General features: G+C 35.8%; 1 protein-coding gene across 4 annotated transcripts in view; it reads right to left on the reverse strand.

The window, feature by feature from the left end:
• The window catches only part of LOC150093904 (lysosomal protective protein-like), a 149,363-nt gene that overhangs the window by 58,126 nt on the left and 64,505 nt on the right, over positions 1-26,732 (reverse strand). For all 4 annotated transcript variants that reach the window (XM_090412581.1, XM_090412578.1, XM_090412580.1 and 1 more), the window contains one exon: positions 18,705-18,801. In XM_090412581.1, coding sequence (XP_090268707.1) covers positions 18,705-18,801 — 97 coding nt within the window. The remainder of the gene's footprint in view (positions 1-18,704; positions 18,802-26,732) is intronic.

Genomic DNA, 26,732 nt, shown 5'->3' on the forward strand with positions numbered 1-26,732 from the left:
CTTCTTGATATTTATTTTCTATATTCTTGCCAAAGTCCTCCCATGACTTTTGTTTAGCTAGTTTTATACACTGTTTAGCTTTCTTACATTTGTCTCTGTATTCTGTAAGAGTAAAAGCTGACTTATTTGCCAGGAACTTTTGATATGCTTTCTTCTTTTCCTTCACTGCCTCTTTAACTTCCTGTGTCCACCAGGGAGTTCTGATTTTTTTATCCTTGCACACAACCTCACCACATGCCTCTCTGGCAGAATCAATCAATGTTTTCTTCAGAGTTTGCCACTGAATCTCCATGGTTTGATTCCTGTTCTCAAACTCTTTCATTTTTTCTTCAATAATCTTTGTGTATTTTAGTCTATAGTTCACATTTGAGAGCTGCTCAACTTTTATTCGCTTTAAAACTTTCTTACATGTTATTCTTTTCAATATGAAATTCAATTTTATCCTGCTCAAGACTAAATAGTGATCACTTCCAATTTCAAATCCTCTGTACACTCTGGTGTCCTGCACCAGGTAGAAAACGTCACTATCAACAATAACATAGTCAATGAGACTTTTCTTATTCCTAACCTCTTCTCTCCATGTGAATTTGTGCACATTTTTATGTTGGAACATGGTGTTAGTAATAACCACTCCATGTCCTGAGCAGAAATCCAACAGGTATTTGCCATTATTATTAGCTTTGCTCTTTTCTCCAAATTTTCCCAAAATATTTTTGTATGTCTCACAATCATTTCCTACTCTGCTATTTAGATCCCCAACAAGGACCAACTTTTCCTTTTTCATTGTGTCACTTGCTTTTTCTAAAGCCTCAAAAAATTCCTCTACTTCTATCTTAGTAGAACCTTCTGTGGGACCATAGGCACAAATAAGTCTCATTGTCCAGTTCCCCATTCTCATATTTGCCCACATTACTCTACTTGAGACTGACTGCCATTCAAGAAGATTAGCCTCGTATTTTGTGTTGAATACTATGGCTACTCCTTCTTTTCCTTGATTGTCATTGCCTGAATATAACATTTTGTATTTATTGCTCAGAAAGATCTCACCAGTTTTGGTCTTTTTTGTTTCAGTCACCCCTATTATGTCGATCTGGTACTTATCTAATTCCTCAGCTAGCTCCATTTCTTTGCCGTTCAGGCTTCTTACGTTGATAGTACCGATCTTTAACTCTGGTGATATTGAGTTGGGGTTTGTTTTCAGATTTGTTCCAGTAGCTGACTTTTCGCTGTTCGCCCTGGTTCCCTGGCGAAAACAACGGGGGCCTTGTTTAACCAGGCGACGCCCCAGCCGGCATGAAATTTTGTCATGTTGTACCATCATTTTTTATTTTGTTTTAACCAATAAGAATACAATTTGGTCGGCTAAATCCCAAATTGCCAGCCCATCCTCGTTCGTTCAGTACCAAAGTAGATACCCAACAGGGTGCACCACGAGAAGGTGAGGACTGGACATTAGGTCAGAAGCCCTGGTCGGTTCTCCGCATTCCTTTAAAGGCTATGTGGAGGTCTCCTCTCAGTTATACAGCTTTGACCCTTAAGCACCCCTAAAATGAATTAATATATCAAAAAGAAAAATGTGTATGCAAGTTTTTAAAGAATGTTGAGTAGCTTCCAGATACTCGCTATAGACTCAAATATTCAAATATTATTAGGTTAAAAATGTAAGAGTTAAAAAGTACCAAACCATACAGACTTGGTAAGAAAACCTGAATGAAATATTCATTGTTTCAGCCAGAGAAGCATGGTGAAGTTGTGCATGGATAAAAAATGAGAAATTCATCGTGGACTCAAAGATAGAGGCATTCCTGGAAAAAAAAAAAATCATATAAAAAGTCCTTATAAAATGCAGAGAAAAATGCATGCAAGGAAATTTTCTTGGAAAAGTAGCTAAACAACAGTTATTAGAATATTTTGTGGAAAAAATCTCTTCTTTCAGCGTTGAGCTCAATCACCTGTCATGGCCAAGTAACTTGACTCATAGAAACTTAATTATTCTGTGATTGCTGGGAAGGGGAGGGGCTTAAATACCAGCTGTGAACTGCGAGTATTCTTTGGCCTGGTGGTCTCATGTCATGAAAACCGGAATTTCTGAGAGAAAAGTCCTGTTATCTCTGTTAAAAAAATAAAAAATAAATAAAATAAATAAAAAAACTTAGGTATACCAGGTTCGGTTGAAAAGTCCTTATAATGGTTCTGTGCATCTTTCTAATAAAAGGATATTTTAGAGAAGAATGCAAAAGATAAGTATAATGTAGCTGAAAAAGGTTTTGTATGTTTTTGAAAAAACTTAGAAAATGAATGAAAGAGTATAACCAAAGGAATCAGAAGTACCTGTGATAAAAACTGAAGATAAGAATGTTTTGGGTTTCTGGAATAATTACTTTGAAACGTTCTTAGATGAGATAAGCAGTGACAGAACACTGGTAAAAAATACTCGGTAAGAAATGCAGTCATGAGTACATTTCAGTATTGAAGGTAGAAAAAAAAACAATTAAAAGTCTGATGTGGGAAGTAAAATAAGTGATATTCAACCAGAAATACTTAGATATGGAGTTATTAAAATTTTACTGTGATTACACTACATATTTCAGAAGATTATTTCAGGATAATTGGGATAGAGTTCCATTTTTTAAAATAAAACAATTGAGAACTGGAATTTCCTTACCAAATGATATAAGATTTATCCAGACATAATTGAGAAAAAATAAATAAATAAATAAAGCTAAGAAAAACAGCTGAAGAGAAAATCTGAAAGAACAAACATGGTTTAGGCAAAATACATTTATGAAGACTATATTTCTACTTTAAGAGAAATAGTTGAGAAATTGTAGAAATATATATAACAAAGATCTATTTTAAGTTTTTAGATCTGGATAAGACATATAATAGGGTGCAAATAGGAAAGCTGTTCAAAATGCTACAGTTATATAGTAAATAGGACATTATAAAGAGCACTGCTATATAGTTACTACTTAGCATTTAGAATTGAAGGATGCATCAAATATTGAATATTGAGAGTTTCCTGAATTGCAGTGCTTCTGACTCCATCAAGGCTTGTCAACCCTGCAACCCCTCATTTCAGCTGCTTGGATTCGTGTCCGCATTCTTTCAGTCATTACCCAACTCTCATGACCATAGGCGAGGATGGGGACATAGACTGTATTGAAGGCAGCTAGCTTTGCCTTCTGGCTTAACTCCCACTTCAATACCACTGAACGGCCAAGCTCACGCAATATTGCGCTTCCTGAGCCAATTCGAGTATCTAGCTCTACGTTCCATCACTCGTGAATATGGACCATGGTATTAAACTTCTCCACCTGCCTCAGTGAGGCTCCACTCACATGTAGAGTTCACTGAGATGGTTGTCTTGAGACCACAAATGTTTCAGTTTTGGCCATATTGATCTTCATTCCAGCTGCACAAACAGCCATAAACCTATCCGGGGTCCACTGGAGGATTTAGTTTTGTTTCCTTTTTTATATATATATATATATATATTTAAGAGATGCTTAAGGGTCAAAGCTGTATAACTGGAAGGAGATCTCCACATAGCATTTTAAGGAATGCAGAGAACCGAATGGGGGACTTCTGATCTAATGTCCAATTCTCACCTTCTTGGGAGGACACCATGTTAGGTATCTACCTAGATACTGAACGAACAAGGATAGGCTGACAATTTGGAATTTAGCTGACTAAATTGTATTCTTATTGTTTTAAACCACAATGTAAAATGATGGTATAACATGACAGAATTTCCTGCTGGCTGGGGTGTCTCCCTGTAAAACGAAACCCTGTTGTTTTCGTCAGGGAGCCAAGGTGAACAGTGTAAAGAAATGAATTTAACAGAAGAATTGGATAAGTACTAGATTGATATATTAGTTGTCACTACAACAAAGATGACAAAAACAGGTGAGACCTTTCTGAGTAACAAATACAAAATGTTATATTCAGGCAATAACAATCAAGAGAAAGAGGGAGTAGCGATAGTATCCAACACTAGATACAAGGATAATCTTCTTGAATGGAAGGCATTATCAATCAGAGCGATGGAGCAAATATCAGAATGGAGAACTGGATAATGAGACTTATTTGTGTTATGGTCCCACAGAATGTTCTTCTAAGGAAGAAATAGAGGAATTTTTTGAGGTATTAAAAAAGGCAGCCAACACAATGAAAAAGGAAATGTTGGTTCTTGTTGGAGATCTAAACAGCTGCATAGGAAATGATTACTAGATATAGAAATGTTTTGGGAAATTTAGAGAAAGAGCAAAGTTAGTAATAACTAATCCGTGTCCTGAACAGAAATCTAGCAGGTACTTACCATTATTATTATTAACTCCATGTTCCAACATAAAAAATGTGCACAAATTCACATGGAGGGAAGATACAAGGAATAAGAAAAAATCTTATTGAGACCAGGGCTTCTGACCTAATGTCCAATCCTCACCTTCTCGTGGTGCACCCTGTTGGGTATCTAATTGGATACTGAACGAACGAGGATGGGCTGGCAATTTGGGATTTAGCCGACCAAATTGTATTCTTATTGGTTAAACCAAAATAAAAAAATGATGGTACTACATGACAAAATTTCATGATGGCTGGGGCGTTGCCCGGTTAAACAAGGCCCCCATTGTTTTCGCAAGGGAACCAGGGCGAACAGCGAAAAGTCAGCTACTGGAACAAATCTGAAAACAAACCTCAACTCAATATCACCAGAGTTAAAGATCGGTACTATCAACGTAAGAAGCCTGAACGGCAAAGAAATGGAGCTAGCTGAGGAATTAGATAAGTACCAGATCGACATAATAAGGGTGACTGAAACAAAAAAGACCAAAACTGGTGAGATCTTTCTGAGCAATAAATACAAAATGTTATATTCAGGCAATGACAATCAAGGAAAAGAAGGAGTAGCCATAGTATTCAACACAAAATACGAGGCTAATCTTCTTGAATGGCAGTCAGTCTCAAGTAGAGTAATGTGGGCAAATATGAGAATGGGGAACTGGACAATGAGACTTATTTGTGCCTATGGTCCCACAGAAGGTTCTACTAAGATAGAAGTGGAGGAATTTTTTGAGGCTTTAGAAAAAGCAAGTGACACAATGAAAAAGGAAAAGTTGGTCCTTGTTGGGGATCTAAATAGCAGAGTAGGAAATGATTGTGAGACATACAAAAATTTTTGGGAAAATTTGGAGAAAAGAGCAAAGCTAATAATAATGGCAAATACCTGTTGGATTTCTGCTCAGGACATGGAGTGGTTATTAGTAACACCATGTTCCAACATAAAAATGTGCACAAATTCACATGGAGAGAAGAGGTTAGGAATAAGAAAAGTCTCATTGACTATGTTATTGTTGATAGTGAAGTTTTCTACCTGGTGCAGGACACCAGAGTGTACAGAGGATTTGAAATTGGAAGTGATCACTATTTAGTCTTGAGCAGGATAAAATTGAATTTCATATTGAAAAGAATAACATGTAAGAAAGTTTTAAAGCAAATAAAAGTTGAGCAGCTCTCAAATGTGAACTATAGACTAAAATACACAAAGATTATTGAAGAAAAAATGAAAGAGTTTGAGAACAGGAATCAAACCATGGAGATTCAGTGGCAAACTCTGAAGAAAACATTGATTGATTCTGCCAGAGAGGCATGTGGTGAGGTTGTGTGCAAGGATAAAAAAATCAGAACTCCCTGGTGGACACAGGAAGCTAAAGAGGCAGTGAAGGAAAAGTAGAAAGCATATCAAAAGTTCCTGGCAAATAAGTCAGCTTTTACTCTTACAGAATAAAGAGACAAATGTAAGAAAGCTAAACAGTGTGTAAAACTAGCTAAACAAAAGTCATGGGAGGACTTTGGCAAGAATATATAAAATAAATATCAAGAAGGTGGCAAAATATTCTGGAGGTTGTTGAAGAAGCTTAGGAATGGAGGAAAGAGTGCTGTAAAAGGAATTAGAGATGACAAAGGTGACATGAAAACAGGAGAAAAAGATATCCTTGAAGTATGGAGTAATTACTTTGAAAAACTGCTAAATGAAACAAGCCGTGATGACAGCACAGTGATAAAAAACACTGACCAGGCATGCAGTCAGGAATACATATCCATACTTGAAGTAGAAAAAGCCATCAAATGCTTGAAATGTGGAAAGGCAGCAGGAGTAGATGATATTCGACCAGAAATGCTGAAGTATGGTGGTATAAGAGTCTTACATTGGCTGCACTGCATAGTTCAGAAAGCCTGGTCAGAGGGACGAATTCCCCAATGATTGGAGTAGAGCTCTCATAGTACTCATATATAAAAAGGGAAATAAAACTGAATGTGAGAATTACAGAGGTATTTCCCTACTGAGTGTTCCTGGCAAGATCTATGCAAGTATACTTGAGAAACGGTTGAGAAGAATTGTGGAAGAAAAGCTTGGTGAAGAACAAACTGGATTCAGGCCAAATAGAGGCTGTCAGGATCAGATCTTCACTTTACGACAAATAGTGGAGAAAGCATGGGAATATAACAAAGATCTGTATTTAAGTTTTGTCGATTTGGAAAAGGCATATGACAAGGTGCCAAGAGAGAAGCTATTCAATACGCTGCAGTTATATGGTGTCAATGGTGCATTATATCAAGCTATACTTAGTCTTTATTTGAGTTGTAAGTCAGCAGTTAGAATTGAAGGAAGTACAGGAAGATGGTTTAATGTTAAATCTAGTGTGAGACAAGGATGTACATTATTCCCTCTGTTATTCATTATCTATATGGATCACATTATGAAGCAATGTGGTATTAAACCTGATATCAAAATTGGAGACGTTAATGTCAGCTCTTTGCTTTATGCGGATGATGTTATACTTCTAAATAAATCCGCTACAAGTCTGCAAGATTCTCTGACTAAATTGAATAGCTGTTGTAATAGATATGGTATGAAGGTCAGCAATAAAAAGACAAAGACAATGAAAATAGGCAGAATCATTGAAAATATCAACTGTGTTGTGAATGGAGAACCTGTGGAACAAGTAAAACATTTCAGCTATTTAGGCACGATTTTTACTGAAGATGGTAAATTAAATATAGAAATAGACAACAGAATCAGCAAAGCTGGTATGGTGGGAAGTCAATTGGATAAATTCATATGGAATAAGACAGAAATTAGTCGGAACACTAAATTAGCTGTATACAAGACAGTGTTCAAACCAGTTTTAACTTATGGATCTGAGAGCTGGGTCAGAAGTAAAACACTTGACCAAAGACTACAGACCGCAGATATGAGAGTCCTGAGAAAGATTATAGGCGTGAACAGATGGTCAATGGCAATATCATATTAAAAATGAGGATATTAGGAAAGAACTTGACATTGTCAGCATCCAGGAATGCGTTAGCAGAGCTAATCTCAGGTGGTATGGTCACTTAAATAGAATGGGAGAGGAAAGATTAGCAAAACAAGTGTTCTCTGCCAGGTTGGCAGGAAAACGACCCAGAGGAAGACCAAGATATAGGTGGATTGATACGGTACAAAGTGCCTTAGACGATAGAAATATAAGATCTGATAATGTTGGAGTCTTGACAAGTAACAGACTGATTTGGAGGAAAATTGTAGATAAGAAGTTAGTAATGATGTAATTTTTTCATGTAGTACTGTCATATCCTGTACACCCCTTGAGGGTACATGGCAGGAATTTGATGATGATGATGATAATTCATTTTAACCTGCTCAGAACTAAATAACAGTCACCTGTGATTTCAAATACCCTGTTTTCCTGCAATTGTATCTCGAACCATTCTGGAAATGTCACTATCAACAATATCATAAAATCAATGAGACTTTTCTTATTTCTTGTATTTTTTACCATGTGAATTTATGCACATTTTTATATTGGATTATGGTTTTAACGATCTGCGCATGTTGTGAGCAGAAATCTAGTGAGTACTTTACCATTATTATTGTCCCTGCCTTTTTATTCCAATTTCCCAGAGCATATCTGTATGTTCGATTAATTTTCTATGCTGCAGTTTAGGTCTCCAATAAGAATAAGCTTTTCTATTTCTTTATGCCACATTCCTCTCTAACAACTCAAAGAATTTCTCTACTTTCTTCACAACTGTACCTTCAAGCTGGGTCATGGGCACAAATAAGTCACAATATCCAATTTCCATTTGGAAGTTTGATCATATCAATCTACTTATGTGGAGAAAAGATAATGCTATTACAACTTGAGAATTAGTTCAGTATTCACTGGGCTAATTCTAATAGCTTTCAACTCTCACTATAGTGAACCTAGGAACTTGAATAATCTGTAGCAGATATTCTGCTATAGGGAATTTCCTTTCGCACAGCATTTGCTAGCTTTGCCCAGAAGCAATGCTGTAGCCCAAAGTTAGTACTGAGGCATGCCTATTGCTGTTTGAAAACTTATACCTATGAAATTTTGGTTGAAACTTTGAGTACTTTTTTTTTTGGTGAGCAAGTTTGTTATAAATGATGTTTGCAATAAGCGAGAGTTACTTTCCAGCAGATGGTCTGTGGAACAACCATTTTAACCCATTACTGCAGAATGTATAAGCTAGACAAACCCTCGTTGCTGGCTTATTTTCTTTTATAATTTAAATTAAGAAATCACATACAAAATTAAGATTTTTTTTTTTTTTTTTTTTCAGTTGAAGATAAACAAAATTGTGATACAAGTATGTTTTATTGAAACTTTGCCCCATACTTTTATGCAATAGCGAACATTCTGTACCATCCCATTCTTGCAATATTTAGCAATTATATGATATTTTTTTGAAACAGTAGCAGGTACGCAGAGTATCCAAAATTGGTCACACATAATATCTACTCTGTTGCTTTCTCTTTCACTTTACTTTTCATCTTTTCAAATGAGATGTTTGGACATACAACACCTTGTGGGATTTTTCTTAGGAGGAGGAGGAGGACCAAATGTTAGAAGGTATTTTTCCTTCAATTTTTTTTTTTTGGGGGGGGGGTGATCACACAAGGTAATGCACACCCCATTTTAGTCATTGCTCTCAGTATACGGAAAATTTGAAAAAAAATTTTTTTGATAGTCAGTTTGAAAATTTATAAATACTGTTTTCCTTGTACTTATTGTCATACAATGTTTAAGAATTTAGAACTGTACCACTTCAAGACAAAAACATTCAGCTGAACTATTCCTTATCATGCCTGACCTGCCAACTGTTGGTGTTATTCTTATGATATTCTATTATACAATAGGGCTTTATTAACAACTGATTCATCTAATTTTTTCTCATTTCTGATGATTTCATTAAATTATTATGACATTCTTAATTCTAATTATTTTCACTAACCATGGGATAGTCATGTAACTAATCATGTAACACATCAGCTGGAAGATTTCTTCAGTTATAGGCAAGAGTGCAAATATTTTCCTAAAGACAGAGGAGTGCTTGAGTTTAATTGAATTATATTTATAATTGATGTTTTCACATGCCTGAGAAATTCAAATGTGTTTAAAGGTTGTTTTGGTGGATATTTTTTAAATACAAAAATGTACTCAAACACATTCAAGCTCAGCAAGGATACCATTTTTAAATGATATTTTAAATGGTATGACATTTTAGCTGAAGTCAAGATGACTTCAGCTAATATGAGAAAGGTCTGGCATTTCTTCCAATTTTTTAAAGGATAAACTTTCAAAATAGGAAGAAATGCCAAACCTTTCTCATATCAGAAGGAGATCAAAGGTTTGATATGTATGTTTTAAAAGATGCCTTCAACTGACCACAGTTAAAAGTAATAGCTTTAATGGAACATGTGCACTAGACAAATTAAAGTAGTTTCATGATTTATACATGTAATGAAATTTTATAGAATTCATTAAAAAACTACAATATATTTCATCCAATGTTGCATGGACCCACGGAGATAGACCGTTAACTACATCCAAAAAATTAATCAAAATGATGGTTCATAAATCATGCGTATATTAGCTTGCGTCTCAGTCACAGCTGAAGTATATGATATTATACTATCAGAGTTCAAAGGAACAATTGTAATAAGTTGCATAGATTAAATATAAAAAATACAATTAAATTTAAAAATATATATACATACATATACACACAAGGTGTGTTCAAAAAAAAGCCGAACTTTTGCTATAAAGACTTTATTACTCATTTTAAGCACCATCCTCTTCAAAAGTAGCCCCCTCTACTGGCCATACACTGTTCGCAACATTTCTTCCATTGTTGTAATGCTTTCTGGAATGCACTTTCTGTGATGGTACACAGTTACTTATTGCATTTTCCTGAATCTCCTCTATGGTTTGGAAACAACATCCTTCAAAGTGGTTTTAAGTTTGGGAAATGGGAAAAAGTCTGCTGAAAGTTTTCACTACCATTTGCATCAAGCAGTTCCTGACTGATTTCGACATGGATCTCTTTCTAATCATCAGTTAACAAATGCAGCATAAATTTTGCACTGATGTGCTGCATCTGAAGTTTTTCAGTCAAAATTTGATGGCAAGATTCTATGCTGATGCCCACTTCGTCAGCACCTTCTCAGACAGTTAAATGACGATTTCCACGAATCACAGCACAAACTATCGACATGGTCATTGTCTGTTGATGTGGAAGGTTGTCCAGGCCTGGGAGCTTCATGACTGAAGTTCTGCCGCTTTCAAAACACTTAAACCACTCATGGCACTGTATTTGGCTCATACATGCCTCTGTAAAATTTTTACCAAGTTTGCAGCAAAATTTCACACACACACACACACACACACACATTGTTCTTTAAGCTCTTTCATTGTTACTAATCCGATGAACAGCTTGTGCATGTGTTCACTTCAGTGGATGTAACTAGACAACTAATGATCATAGCAGAATGGGGCAAATGGCAGTTTGTTAACAACACTTGCTGCTAGGTGAGCTCAGTAGTGCAGCACACGCTATATGCCTCATATATATATATATATATATATATATGTGTGTGTGTGTGTGAAATTTTGCTGTAAACTTGGTAAAAATTTTACAGAGGCATGTATGAGCCAAATACAGTGCCATGAGTGGTTTAAGTGTTTTGAAAGCGGCAGAACTTCAGCCGTGAAGATCCCAGGAGGGAAGGAATAATAAGAATATATATATTCTTATTATTACTTCCCTCCTCTTTTACCTTGCAGTGTTGAGGATTTTTTCTACACTTAACCATTACTGTATCAAGGATAAGGTGATTAGCCAATACCTCCACACATATATATGCGTGTGTGTGTGTGTGTGTGTGTGGAGAGAGAGAGAGAGACATTGCCTACAAAAGAACTAGAGCAAGTGCCCTGTCAAGCCATGTACTGTTTTTAGTAAACACAAATGATGAAGGCCGTCAACATGAGATAAACTGGACAACAACTTCAAACCTTCATATATGCCATGACGAGGTACAACGCCGCATAGTCGAATCTAAGGAAATTGTTATGAATCCTCATCATATAAATAACCTTAGTTATAATCTACTGGACTCTTTCAGCTCTGCTATCCGATATTGGACACTTGTGAAGTCAGACGCACACAGATGCCCAACAATAGAACTTCAACACGGACTGTAGCTACAGTTCAAAGCTAACTGAATTTTACAATAGTCGTTTTTATAGTGGTATAATGTTTCTTATAGTGCTTTTTATGTTCCCACGCCTGAAGAAGTCGGACAATCCGATGAAACATATTGCGTTTTGAATAAATTTAATTGTTTTTTCTAGTTCTTGGATCAAAGTCAGTATATATAAATATGAACATACCCCAATTCCGAGTTAATATTACAGATTGTTATATATGTGTGTGTGTGTGTGTGTGTGTGTGTGTGTGTGTGTGAAAAGTTTATTACCTTGGGGATAATATATATTAAGGATACCAAGTAATTTTATAAACTTGGTTTTTTTACTCCTTCTCCCAAGTAAGCAAGACAGTTAAGTTTGCGCCTGAACCCACCTTTACCACGAGTTGCCCTGGTGTTGCACTACCTCTAGACTTGAACTACATTCAGGCTTGCTTACTTGGGAGAAGGAGTGAAAAAAAGTATAATAGAAAACTTTAATGAATCACAACTAGTTTCATCGGAGTTCCGACTTCTTCAGGTGAGTAAGAAATAACTAAAAACTTACAAAAACTAATACGGTAAAAAAATAGGCTTTTCAGTTTAACACAAAAGAGTTAGAAGAATAGCAACAGTCATATTTGAATTAGAAACCACATGGCATTATTAGCATGAGTTGATGTTGAATGATAGCTGATTTTAGAGCGCCAGTATTGGATTACTGTGCTATGGGAATCAGGTAAACTGTAACTTAGATTGCTGTTCATGTGTGAAGGATCCAGGACTATTTCTTTAGATTCTACAATGCATCTTTCAAACTCATCATTGCATATATACAAATTGGTCATGTGATCCCAATCGATTTGGTGTTGACGCTCTTCAAGATTAGAGTTGGCAGAGAAAAGAACATGACTGGAGAGGGCACTCGCTCGGGTTCTTTTGTAGGAGATGTCACGTATGTGTTCCTCAAGATGTAGTGAAATAGATTTATCCGTCTGACTGAAATAAGGTCTACCACAGTCACACACAACTTTATAAACACCTGAAAAATGTAGCTGGTTGTGGTTTGGTTTTGGGCGGCTATACCAACTATACCACTCTACCAAAGCTTCGTTCCTTTCTGAGCCGCCCAAAACCAAAACACAACCAGCTAATTTTCCAGATGTTTATAAAGTTGTGTGTGACTGTGGTAGACCTTATTTCAGTCAGACAGATAAATTTATTTCATTGTAGAATCTAAAGAAATAGTCCTGGATCCTTCACACATGAACAGCAATCTAAGTTACAGTTTACCTGATTCCCATAGCGCAGTAATCCAATACTGGCACTCTAAAATCAGCTATCATTCAATATCAACTCACGCTAATAATGCCATGTGGTCTCTAATTCAAATATGACTGTTGCTATTCTTCTAACTCTTTTGTGTTAAACTGAAAAGCCCATTTTTTTACCATATTAGTTTTTGTAAGTTTTTAGTTATTTCTTACTCACCTGAAGAAGTTGGAACTCTGATGAAACTAGTTGTGATTCATTAAAGTTCTTTATTATACTCCTCGAGCTAGTCAGTATAATTATTAATTCTAAATATATATATATATATATATATATATATAAAATAATTATTAAAAAAAAAAAAAAACTTATGAACAATCAATGGTGATCACTTCCCAAAACTTGGATATTGGCATATCATCTTCACCCCAGCAAGTTCAAATTTGATCACCTTTTCCTTGAAACATGTGAAACATTAAGAAATCGTCCGAACCCGAACTGTATGCCCATATCCAAGTTTTGGACAGCAATCACTATTAATTGTTCATAAGTTTTTTAATTAATTAATAATTATTTTATATATATATGTATTTTTTTTTAATCTATGTGATTACTACAATTGTTCCTTTGAACTCTAATAGTAATATCAATGACCAAGACACAAGTTAATATATGCATAATTTATGGCCCATTATTTTGATTCACCTTTTGAATATAGTTAAAGGTCTCTCTCCATGACAATGTCCACATAATGTTGAATGAAATACATTGGAGTTTTTGAATAAATTCTACATAATTTTTGTTAAGTATGTAAACTATGAAACTTACCTCAATACAGTTAGAAGTGTAGGAACTTTTTATATAACACCGTCTTTGTATACAATGCAAATTTTACATAGCATTTTTATAACTTTCGCAATAAAAATGCTATGTAAAAGAAATTCTTATAACAAACTTTCCATTACAACAAAGCATACTGTGATCTCTATGAGTTTTCTATAATGAGAGTCCAATGTAAGAGATTTTTTGGCATTTTTTTAGTCAATGACAACATAGTGAACATTCTCTCTCTATTAATAAACTGCACTCATTCACTGAACCTATCTACACTTTGGTATGTTTCACAGTTTGGCAAATAGAAGTTTCTGAATTATAAGAGTGATTGAGTTTTGACTGTAAAAACATTTTGATAATTGACATTCATAAGAAAATGAATGTCAATCAGCGGTGTTTGTTACTGAGCAGGTTTTTTCTCCCGGAAACTCTGGTTTTTCATCCCGCATACAGACAAATCGGCCCTTCAGAACACACGCAATTTACAGACAAAAAATAATAGTTGTGGTGGTGTTGGAGGTGGGCGGTAGATAGTGTTGATGGAGATGATTCATAGTAAAGGTTAGGTGTAGAGACAGTTGTAGGTGTCCTCCCGTGATGAGTCTTCGGACTCCTTGGAGGTATCAGGAATAATAATAAATTTAGTTTAATCCTTTATCCAAGTGTGAGCAAACAAAGTTTGCGCCTGAAAGTATCTTCAGTGTTTTGCATTATAATCCTATAATGCAAAACACATCTCCTTGCGGATATGTCTAATGTTATGCATTAAGGGAAGGGCCACTACCCAACTAGTTTCAACCTTTATTGAGGTCTCTTCAGTGGTAGCCAGGCCCAAGTTGAGATACCAGGCGGAAGAATTAGCAGGTCATCTCTACCTATAGGAGTTGCCAAATGGTGTGCCACCCTTTTTTAATAAATTACTCTGGATTTAGAGAAAGATGTTGAAAGTTTATTTTTCACTTGGTTAGAGTATAATAAATTTAGTTTAATCCTTTATCCAAGTGTGAGCAAACAAAGTTTGCGCCTGAAAGTATCTTCAGGACTGGGGTAAGGTGGTACAACACCAGGGCAACTCGTTGCAAAGGTGGAGCAAGCTACCAACACTCCTGTCTCAGTATCTCCTATAATGCAAAACACATCTCCTTGTGGATATGTCTAATGTTATGCATTAAGGAAAGGGCCACTACCCAGACTAGTTTTGACCTTTATTGAGGTCTCTTCAGTGGGAGCCAAATAAACTGTGTAAAACTGAGTGAAAAATAAACTTTCAACATCTTTCTCTAAATCCAGAGTAATTTATTAAAAAAGGGTGGCACACCATTTGGCAACTCCTATAGGTAGAGATGACCTGCTAATGCTTCTGCATGGATCCCACTGAAGAGACCTCAATAAAGGTCGAAACTAGTCTGGGTAGTGGCCCTTCCCTTAATGCATAACATTAGACATATACGCAAGGAGATGTGTTTTGCATTATAGGAGATACTGAGACAGGAGTGTTGGTAGCTTGCTCCACCTTTGTAACGAGTTGCCCTGGTGTTGTACCACCTTACCCCAGTACTGAAGATACTTTCAGGCGCAAACTTTGTTTGCTCACACTTGGATAAAGGATTAAACTAAATTTATTATACTCTAACCAAGTGAAAAATAAACTTTCAGGAATAATAATAATATGCCTTTTTGCAAATCTTGACACTGTTCTTTTTGGAATATATATGATACAGTGTATTCAGAGCTGATACTTAATAGCACCATTCTCAATTCATAGTGTTAGTGGACTCTACAAAATAAGGCATGGATTTGAAGAGTTCACCCTAAATGCACAATGAATGACTGCTGAGTTTCTGCCTTGGTTTCAATATCTTGCACAACAAACTAAATAGCTAAGAGTGACTGAAACAAAAAAGACCAAACCTGGTGAGATCTTTCTGAGCAATAAATACAAAATGTTATATTCAGGCAATGACAATCAAGGAAAAGGAATAGCCATAGTATTCAACACAAAATACGAGGCTAATCTTCTAGAATGGCAGTCAGTCTCAAGTAGAGTAATGTGGGCAAATATGAGAATGGGGAACTGGACAATGAGACTTATTTGTGCCTATGGTCCCACAGAAGGTTCTACTAAGGTAGAAGTGGAGGAATTTTTTGAGGCTTTAGAAAAAGCAACTGACACAATGAAAAATGAAAAGTTAGTCCTTGTTGGGGATCTAAATAGCAGAGTAGGAAATGATTGTGAGACATACAAAAATATTTTGGGAAAATTTGGAGAAAAGAGCAAAGCTAATAATAATGGCAAATATCTGTTGGATTTCTGCTCAGGACATGGACTGGTTATTACTAACACCATGTTCCAACATAAAAATGTGCACAAATTCACATGGAGAGAAGAGGCTAGGAATAAGAAAAGTCTCACTGACTATGTTATTGTTGATAGTGATGTTTTCTCCCTGGCGCAGGACACCAGAGTGTACAGAGGATTTGAAATTGGAAGTGATCACTATTTAGTCTTGAGCAGGATAAAATTGAATTTCATATTGAAAAGAATAACATGTAAGAAAGTTTTAAAGCGAATAAAAGTTGAGCAGCTCTCAAATGTGAACTATAGACTAAAATACACAAAGATTATTGAAGAAAAAATGAAAGAGTTTGAGAACAGGAATCAAACCATGGAGATTCAGTGGGAAACTCTGAAGAAAACATTGATTGATTCTGCCAGAGAGGCATGTGGTGAAGTTGTGTGCAAGGATAAAAAAATCAGAACTCCCTGGTGGACACAGGAAGTTAAAGAGGCAGTGAAGGAAAAGAAGAAAGCATATCAAAAGTTCCTGTCAAATAAGTCAGCTGTGCTCTTAGAGAATATAGAGACAAATGCAAGAATGATAAACACTGTGTAAAACTAGCTAAACAAAAGTCATGGGAGGACTTTGGCAAGAATACAGAAAATAAATATCAAGAAGGTGGCAAAATATTCTGTAGGTTGTTGAAGAAGCTTAAGAATGGAGGAAAGAGTTCTGTAAAAGGAATTAGAGATGACAAAGGTGACATGAAAACAGGAGAAAAAGATATCCTTGAAGTATGGAGTAATTACTTTGAAAAACTGCTAAATGAAACAAGCAGTGATGACAGCACAGTGGTAAAAAACACTGACCAGGCATGCAGTCAGGAATACATATCCATACTTGAAGTAGAAAAAGCCATCAAAGGCTTGAAATGTGGAAAGGCAGTAGGAGTAGATGATATTCGACCAGAAATGCTGAAGTATGGTGGTATAAGAGTCTTACAGTGGCTGCACTGCATAGTTCAGAAAGCCTGGACAGAGGGACGAATTCCCAATGATTGGAGTAGAGCTCTCATAGTATCCATATATAAAAAGGGAAATAAAACTGAATGTGAGAATTACAGAGGTATTTCCCTACTGAGTGTTTCTGGCAAGATCTATGCCAGTATACTTGAGAAACGGTTGAGAAGAATTGTGCAAGAAAAGCTTGGTGAAGAACAAGCTGGATTCAGGCCAAATAGAGGCTGTCAGGATCAGATCTTCACTTTACGACAAATCGTCGAGAAAGCATGGGAATATAACAAAGATCTATATTTAAGTTTTGTTGATCTGGAAAAGGCATATGACAAGGTGCCAAGAGAGAAGCTATTCAATACGCTGCAGTTATATGGTGTGAGTGGGGCATTATATCAAGTAATACTTAGTCTTTAATTGAGTTGTAAGTCAGCAGTTAGAATTGAAGGAAGTACATTATCCCCTCTGTTATTCATTATCTATATGGATCACATTATGAAGGAAAGTGGTAGTAAACATGATATCAAAATTGGAGATGTTAATGTCAGCTCTTTGCTTTATGCGGATGATGTTATACTTCTAAATAAATCTGCTACCAGTCTGCAAGATTCTCTGACTAAACTGAATAGCTGTTGTGATAGATATGGTATGAAGGTCAGCAATAAAAAGACAAAGACAATGAAAATAGGCAGAATCATTGAAAATATCAACTGTGTTGTGAATGGAGAACCTGTGGAACAAGTAAAACATTTCAGCTATTTAGGCACGATTTTTACTGAAGATGGTAAATTAAATAGAGAAATAGACAACAGAATCAGCAAAGCTGGTATGGTGGGAAGTCAATTGAATAAATTCATATGGAATAAGAGAGAAATTAGTCGGAACACTAAATTAGCTGTATACAAGACAGTGTTCAAACCAGTTTTAACTTATGGATCTGAGAGCTGGGTCAGAAGTAAAACACTTGACCAAAGACTAGAGACCACAGATATGAGAGTCCTGAGAAAGATTATAGGCGTGAACAGATGGCATTAATGGCAATATCATATTAAAAACGAGGATATTAGGAAAGAACTTGACATTGTCAGCATCCAGGAATGTATTAGCAGAGCTAATCTCAGGTGGTATGGTGACTTAAACAGAATGGGCGAGGAAAGATTAGCAAAACAAGTGTTCTCTGTCAGGTTGGCAGCAAAACGACCCAGAGGAAGACCAAGATATAGGTGGATCGATACAGTACAAAGTGCTTTAGACGATAGAAATATAAGATCTGATAATGTTGGAGTCTTGACAAGTAACAGACTGATTTGGAGGAAAATTGTAGATAGGAAATTAATAATGATGTAATTTTTTTCATGTAGTACTATCATGTCCTGTACACCCCTTGAGGGTACATGGCAGGAATCTGATGATGATGATGGTTTGGCTAAATTTGAACTCCCAAAACTGAAGAACATTTGAGTGAATATCAGTTATGTTGAAGTAAAAACAGTGAAGAAAATATGGAATCTTTAATAAGATGTTTCTATAGACTCTAAACTCTCTGAATGATTGCAAACCAGAGAAGTGATTATATTGAGAAATAATTGCATCCAATTGCAGAATAAAGTTCAAGGAAAGTATTTGTTTTTGTTTCAATGAAATATCTACACTCTCACTGAAAAAATAAAAGAAGTAAATAAATATAAAAATAGGAGGCATTACTTTTTAGTACCCATATGTTTCTATATGTTTTTTATAACCCTCACTTACCGATTCAAGACAAGCAACATCCGTATTCTGAACAAAGTTGCATGTTTCCTGAGAAATCCCTTTATGACAACAATGTGATTCCAGATCACTCCACAGACTGAAAACAGATATATTCAAATTTAAAAAGATGCTAAAAACAAAGGAAGTTTATAATTCTAACAAAATTCAATATAATTACTTGCTGGCCTGGTTGGTCAAGTGGTTAGCATATCCACTCCCCAGCCAAAAGGATGTGGGTTTGAATCCATCATGGACATGGATGTTTGTGACTGTCTGTGAAAATACTAGTGGTAGTAGTTGGTGTAGTTGGTGGATTTGAGTGGTGGAGACAGATGAAGATTAAGCGCCCTCCCTTGATGAGTCCTTGAACTCCCTGGAGGTGTCATGTAGTAATAATAATAATAATTATTATTATTACTGGCAACTCCAAGGAGTTCTTAGACTCATCGAGGGAGGCCCTGACATCATGTCAAGAACAACTATTCGACATTCACACAGTATCTATCATACCTCGCCTTGAACTCATTCACAGTCATGGCACCCACAACAGACTCTGGCAGCTTATTCCATGCATTCACCACTCTCCAAGTAAAAAACCTAGCTCTAACACCCTTGCTAACCCCACTCTTGCCCAACTTCCATGTATGGCCCCTAGTCCTCCCACCACCAGTCCTATTCTCAAAAATATCTTCTGAATTAATCTTATAGAAACCCTTCAGTAATTTGAATGTCTCAATCATATCATCCCTTTTCCGCCTATTAACCAATTTCTGCAACTCACAAATCTTCAACCTGTTCTCATAAGGTTCATTCCATAGACCTGGAATGAACCTTATGAGAACAGAGGAACAATAATCTGTTTGTCTCTGCTTGTTAAAGTATTTTTAAGCAACCAAGTGATTTGATGAGCTGATTTAGCCATTTTTGAAATGTGCCCCTTAAACTTCAACTCTCTATCCACCAAAACTCCCAAATCCCTGGCCTCGTTAATCTCCTGGAGTACAGTTTCTACCAATGTGGTATACTGCTGCTAATCTTTTCACCCCAAAATGCATAACCTTACACTTTGCCACATTAAATTGACATCCATTGTCCTTAGCCCAGTCCTCCAAACTATCCAAATCATCTTGCAAAATTTTGACATCCTGTGCACTCACTATTGCTCTACCCAACTTTGCATCATCAGGAAACAAATGAACGCTTCCTCTCAGATCCTTTCCTATATCATTAATGAACAAATTGAAAAGTAGTGGTCCAAGAACAGAACCCTGCGACACACCACTAGTCACAGGCCGTCTTTTGGACTCTACTCCTGAATAAACCACTCTCTGATATCTCTTCATCAACCACCCTCCTATCCATCTCACCAACCCTATATCCATCCCCATATGCTGCAGTTTACTGATTAGAATTCCATATGGTATCCTGTCAAAGGCCTTAGCAAGGTCCGGTAGAAACACTGTAAACCCATTACCCTTATCCAGTTCAGCCGTCACTGTGTTATAAAACATGAGCAAGTTACTGAGGCATGATCTACCCTTCACAAAACCATGCTTTCCCCCATACAGTATCCCATTTTCATCTATCCAATCCTGTTTTTTCTCTTGACTATTTTCTCCAAGACCTTGACAACAATTCCTGATATGCTGATCGATCAATAATTTACAACAGCAGACTTGGAACCTCTTTTATGCAGTGGAACTATTTTCACCTCTTTCCATCCCCCCCAGGACTACCTAGACACAAGACTCAAATTAAACAATATGTTCAAGGGCACTGACAATTCTTTAGCCACTTCACCTACAACACGAGCTGGTAATATCATCCAATCCCACAGATGTATTGACATTGAAATTTTGTAATAGACTATTCACCTCCACTTCATTCACCACAATTCCCGTATAAGCTATTGGTTCATTCATTCCTGCAATGTCACCACCTGGATGATATACTCTTGGAAAGTGCTCGCTCAGTAATTCAAGTATATCAACTGATTCGGTTACCTCCCTACCATCGGCATTCTTTAAAATCATTCTGCCATATACATTTTTTCTTTTACTTACAACATATCGAAAAAAACTGTTTTGGGATTCTCTTTAGCCTGCATGGCTAATGTTCTTTCATAATCCGCTTTTGCTTTTCTTACCACACTCGTCACCCTTCTGGCCTGTGCTTTATACTGTTCATGTGCCTGCCGGTCACCTTTCTCCTTAAATTCCCTCCACAGTTGTTTCTTTTTTTTTTTTTTTTTTGCAGCTCAAGCTCAATGATGTTATTCATCCATTTAACCCCTACTTGATTTATTATTCGGACTCTAGGTCACTCAGCCATTGCCTCATGCAAACACTTCTTAACCACCTCTCATGCTCTATCAACATCCAGCCTTTGCAGTTTTACATGCCATGGCACTGAACCAATCAAACTCCTAAGCTTGTCATACTTACCAGCCTGATAATTCCACATGAACCCTGTCTTAATTGTAAATTCCACACCTTTAGCCACCTCCCAAGACAAAACCCTATGATCACTCTTACCAATTGGTTATGGCAACAATGTGATTCCAGATCACTCAATAGACTGAAAACAGATATATTCAAATTTCAATAATAATAATAATAATAATAATAAATAATAATAATAATAAAATTAAGAAAACAAATAAAAATGGCATAACACACGTCAATCAGATGTATATGTACAGATAATGATAATAACAACAACATTCCTCCTTTGTATTTATTTATGGTAGTATAGCCTGTATAAATAGTCAAATCTATGATCATTGCATCCTTTAATAATTTAACATAGAGAAACATTTTTTAAATTAAAACAAAAATTGTTCTAGTTTAAAGAAATAGTTTAACCTTATCATATCTCTACCATCCATATTTAAAATTTTCTTCCAGTAGATAATATGTCCAAATTATACTTGCAAAATCTACCTCAACAAGTTATATATACAGTCATACCCTGACTTACGCGGTTTCACATATGTACGTATTCACATCCCGCTTCACCACTAGTCGTATTTTTCTGGCGCCAGCCACATTCACCAGTGTCGCACATGCTGTGAACAAGCACTGATGTGTTTCGCACAGTCTCCATTCATACATGATTTTTATAGTCTACAAACCTTGTGAGTGTTTAATGTTATGTTCTTAATAAAAATTTTATCACATAAAAAGTAATAATGTCATCCAAAGGAAGCATGTCTGATTCTTCTACAGCTAGTAAGAAAAGAAAAACATTGACTTTGGAAACAAAACTCAACATTATTAAGGATTTTGAAGGCGGAATGAAAATTTGTGAGCTAGCATAGAAGTTTGATCTACAGGAAACCACAGTAAGAACAATCATAAAAGAAAGGTTTACAGATTTTGGAGGACATAGATTCTAATGAGGAACGAATTGTAGCCACAAGGTAAGCAATAAAAAAATCATTAGCTTGCTATGAAGAAATTTTGCGTGACAAGAAAAAGACATATGCCGTCAGATGAATCCATTAGAGTTTATGAAACCATTGACATCGAAATAACTTTCTTTTTTTTTATGTACGTAAAACTACAATTATGATTATATTTCTTAAAAAATACAGATGTTTTTTTAAACCTTTGGTCCCAATTAACTAATATTTTGTATGTTTGTATGCAAAATTATACCTGAGTTACGCAAATTCGACTTACACGCTTTTTGTTGGTCCCACCTACCGTGTAACTTCGGGGTATGCCTGTATATATATTCTACATATAGCAAAACAACTGTGGTAATTAAAAAAAAACCTTCACCACAACATGACTGATGTTTGTTCTTCAGATTTCATAATGCAAAGAAAACACATGACTTAAATACTACTAAAAAAAAAAAAAGATACTTTATAATCTTGAAATAATTTAGAAAAATCATTATGATTACCAGAATCTTATATTTTTTTAACAAACACAGCTACTATAATTTTTTTTTGGAACTTCACTATCAACGAGCATAACTAATACATGGTTCCTTTTGATGATCAGCAATCTGCAATCTAATTACCATACTTATTGGCTGATTAGCTTTCAACTAATTGTGATTGATTACTGGATGCCAGTGGTGCAATTCTTTGCTCTAGGTTATTGACAGGGCTAATTCATTGTCATTTTTGAGTGTATAGGCTTTCAAGATGCACGTAGTAGACATTATGATAGTAACATAATTAAGATCTCATAATTACACCTTTTAATTCAGTCCTAACTGCATCAATCGTCATATATCTTCTGAAGGCTAAGATGTACAAGTGTTGCATTGATTTTCCTGACAATATTCTGACATTTTTGCTTCAAACACTCAAAGACTTGTAATGTTAGTCTTTCATTTCCCACTCTAAGTTATTATTTCATCTCATATAGCTCTGATTACACATATTCCTGTAATTATCTTCTTTTCTAATATCTTTGATCTTTAATATAATTTTAGCCATTTATGCTATGCATTCAGACTCCTAATTTTCTTCAAAGCTTTTCATACTGTAGTTTGCAGTTGCTGATCAATTGTTTTATTTCTCCAGTTATTAGATCCATACATTAAAATGGGTTTCAACACTGTCTTGTATACTGCTTGATATTTTTGCTGATTTGGCTTTCTTATGCTTTAACTTTATTGAATTGGCATCTCACCATACCAGTCTTACTTATTCTTGTATCATCTAGTTTCATATTTAATTTGCTATCCTCCCTAAAAATTGTGCATAAAGAGCTAAAATATGTCACCTGTTCTATAAATTCACTACTGAAAATACAGCTGATTTTTTCCCCCCCATATTTTCATAGTTGTATTTTTATTGATGCTTTTCATCTCAAATTTCCCACAAGAATTATTTAACTTGTGGGAAATTTGAGATGAAACTCTAAGATCTACAAGTTTCATGCCGAAGAACTATTGATGGATCCAAGCGTAAGTGACCACTTGGTAGTACCACACCAAGGCAACTCAAAGCAAAGGTGGAGCAAGCTCCCTCACTATCCTTGATATTTTCTCATAAAGTGAAAACTAGGAGCTGTGTTTTCACATTATGAGAAAATATCAAGGATATTGATGGAGCTTGCTCCACCTTTGCTTTGAATTGCCTTGGTGTGGTACTACCAAGTGGTCACTTATGCTTGGATTCGCTGATAGTTCTTCGGCATGAAACTCGTAGATCGTAGTTTTCGATCTTAGAGTTTCGCATACTGGCTGTAAAATAATAAGGGATTTTTATCCCCTTAATTTAATTGAGAATGAAGAATGTTAAACCAATGCTAAGTACCCTGCGAATTATAAACAACAAAAAAAAGGTTTTCCTGTATTCTAACACCAGTCATAGCAAGCACTAGCAGGAACATATAGCCATGCCTGCAGGAAAAAAGCCAAGTGACGACAGAGTGCTTCAAGTCTAACCAGTGGTGAGCTATAAGGGGCTTGCGCAAGCCCTTTGTTAAATTTTTCTCAAATTTGCGAGCCCCTTGTTCTTCTTGTATAATCTTGTAGAACTAGAAAATACCACCGTGGAATGTATACATGCTACTATAATTGCTACTTTAAATCATATGGATTTTCTGATAACTATATAAAAAACCATTTCATTGCTTTTGTTCTGATGGAGCTAGCGTAATGTTAGGAAACAAATCAGGTATTGCAATCAAACTTCTACAAAAATTTCCAAACATTGTGATTTGGCATTGCACTCATCGTTTACACTTAGCATTAGACGATTTGATAAAAAACATTAAAGAAATAAATCATTTTGAAATATTTATGGATAAATTATATGCTTTTTATCATCAATCACCAAAAAATCAACAAGAATTAAATACGATTGCAAAAGACCTTGGTATAGAAATTTTAAAGATTGGCCATGTGCTTGGACCACGATGGGCATCTTGCAGTTTACGAACGGCTCTTGATTTGTGGAGAAATTACCCAGCTTTATGCAAGCATTTTACATCGAACGATAAATATAAGCGACTTCTCAATTTGGAATTTTTAAAAGATCTAGCATGAATGATTGATATTGCACAGGAATTATTATATTTGTCAGAAGCGCTCTACAAAGTCGCTATATAAGTATTATAAGGGCTAAGTTAGGCTTTTTTTTTTTTTTTAATGCAAGCCCTTTGTTAAAATTTCCATAGCCCACAACTGAGTCTAAATACCACAGACAGATCCCTTGCAGCTTTACAATAACAATACAACTAATGCTATGGTCCGTAAGGCTGTTTTTTTCACATACTCCCTCCTATTTGTATCATTATTGAAAAAAATAAATGATCTACTCTGATTGCCAATCCAGTACACACTTTTGTTGATGACAGCACACTGCACTTTTCATTTGACAAGAACACAAATCATAAAAACCTTCAAAACTAACTTCTACTATCTTAAATACTGACCGGGGTGCTTAAGGGTCAAAGCTGTATAACTTAGAGGAGACCTCCACATATCCTTTAAAGGAAGGCTATGTGGAGAACCGACCAGGGCTTCTGAACTAATGTCCAATCCTCACCTTCTCGTGGTGCACAATGTTGGGTATCTACCTGGATACTGAACAAACGAGGATGGGCTGGCAATTTGGGGATTTAGCCAACCAAATTGCATTCTTATTGGCTTAAACCAATATACAAAATGATGGTACAACATGACAAAATTTCACGCTGGCTGGGGCGTCGCCCAGTTAAACAAGGCCCCCGTTGTTTTCGCCAGGGAACCAGGGCGAACAGCGAAAAGTCAGCTACTGGAACAAATCTGAAAGCACACTCCAACTCAAAATCACCAGAGTTAAAGATCGGTACTATCAACATAAGAAGCCTGAATGGCAAAGAACTGGTGCTAGCTGAGGAATTAGATAAGTACCAGATCGACATAATAGGGGTGACTAGAACAAAAAATATAAAAACTGGTGAGATCTTTCTGAGCAATAAATATAAAATGTTATATTCAAGCAATGACAATCAAGGAAAAGAAGGAGTAGCCATAGTATTCAACACAAAATATGACTCAAATCTTCTTGAATGGCATGCAGTCTCAAGTAGAGTGATGTGGGCAAATATCAGAATGGGGAATTGGACAATGAGACTTATTTGTGCCTATGGTCCCACAGAAGGTTCTACTAAGGTAGAAGTGGAGAAATTTTTTGATACTTTATAGAAAGCAACTGACACAATGAAAAAGGAAAAGTTGGTCCTTGTTGGATATCTAAATAGCAGAGTAGGAAATGATTGTGAGACATACAAAAATATTTTGGGAAAATTTAGAGAAAAGAGTAGGGCTAATAATAATGGCAAATACCTGTTGCATTTGTGCTCGGGCCATGGACTAGTGATTAATAACACCATGTTCCAACATAAAAATGTGCACAAATTCTCATGGAGAGAAGAGGCAAGGAATAAGAAAAGTTTCATTGACTATGTTATTGTTGATAGTGATGTTTTCTCCCTGTTGCAGGACACCAGAGTGTACAGAGGATTTGAAATTGGAAGTGATCATTTAGTCTTGAGCACGGATAAAATTGAATTTAATATCGAAAAGAATAACATGTAAGAAAGTTTTAAAACGAATAAAAGTTGAGCAGCTCTCAGACGTGAACTGTAGACTAAAATACACAAATTTATTACTGAAAAAAAAAACTGAAAGAGTTTGAGAACAGGAACCAAACCTTGGAGATTCAGTGGCAAGCCTTGAAGAAAACCCTGATTGATTAAGCCAGAGGGGCATGTGGTGAAGTTGTCTGCAAGGATAGAAAAATTAGAACTGCATGGTGGACACAGGAAGTTAAAGAGGCAGTGAAGGAAAAGAAGACAGCATATCAAAAGTTCCTGGCAAATAAGTCAGCTTGTGCTGTTAGAGAATACAGAGACAAATGCAAGAATGCTAAACACTGTGTAAAACTAGCTAAACAAAAGTCATGGGAGGACTTTGGCAAGAATATAGAAAATAAATATCAAGAAGGTGGCAAAATATTCTGGAGGTTGTTGAAGAAGCTTATAAATGGAGGAAAGAGTGCTGTAAAAGGAGTTA

This window comes from Typopeltis vanoorti, chromosome 23 (assembly GCF_054136105.1).
Source record: "Typopeltis vanoorti isolate ZY-2024b chromosome 23, IOZ_Tvanoo_1.0, whole genome shotgun sequence".
Lineage (NCBI taxonomy): Eukaryota > Metazoa > Arthropoda > Arachnida > Uropygi > Thelyphonidae > Typopeltis > Typopeltis vanoorti.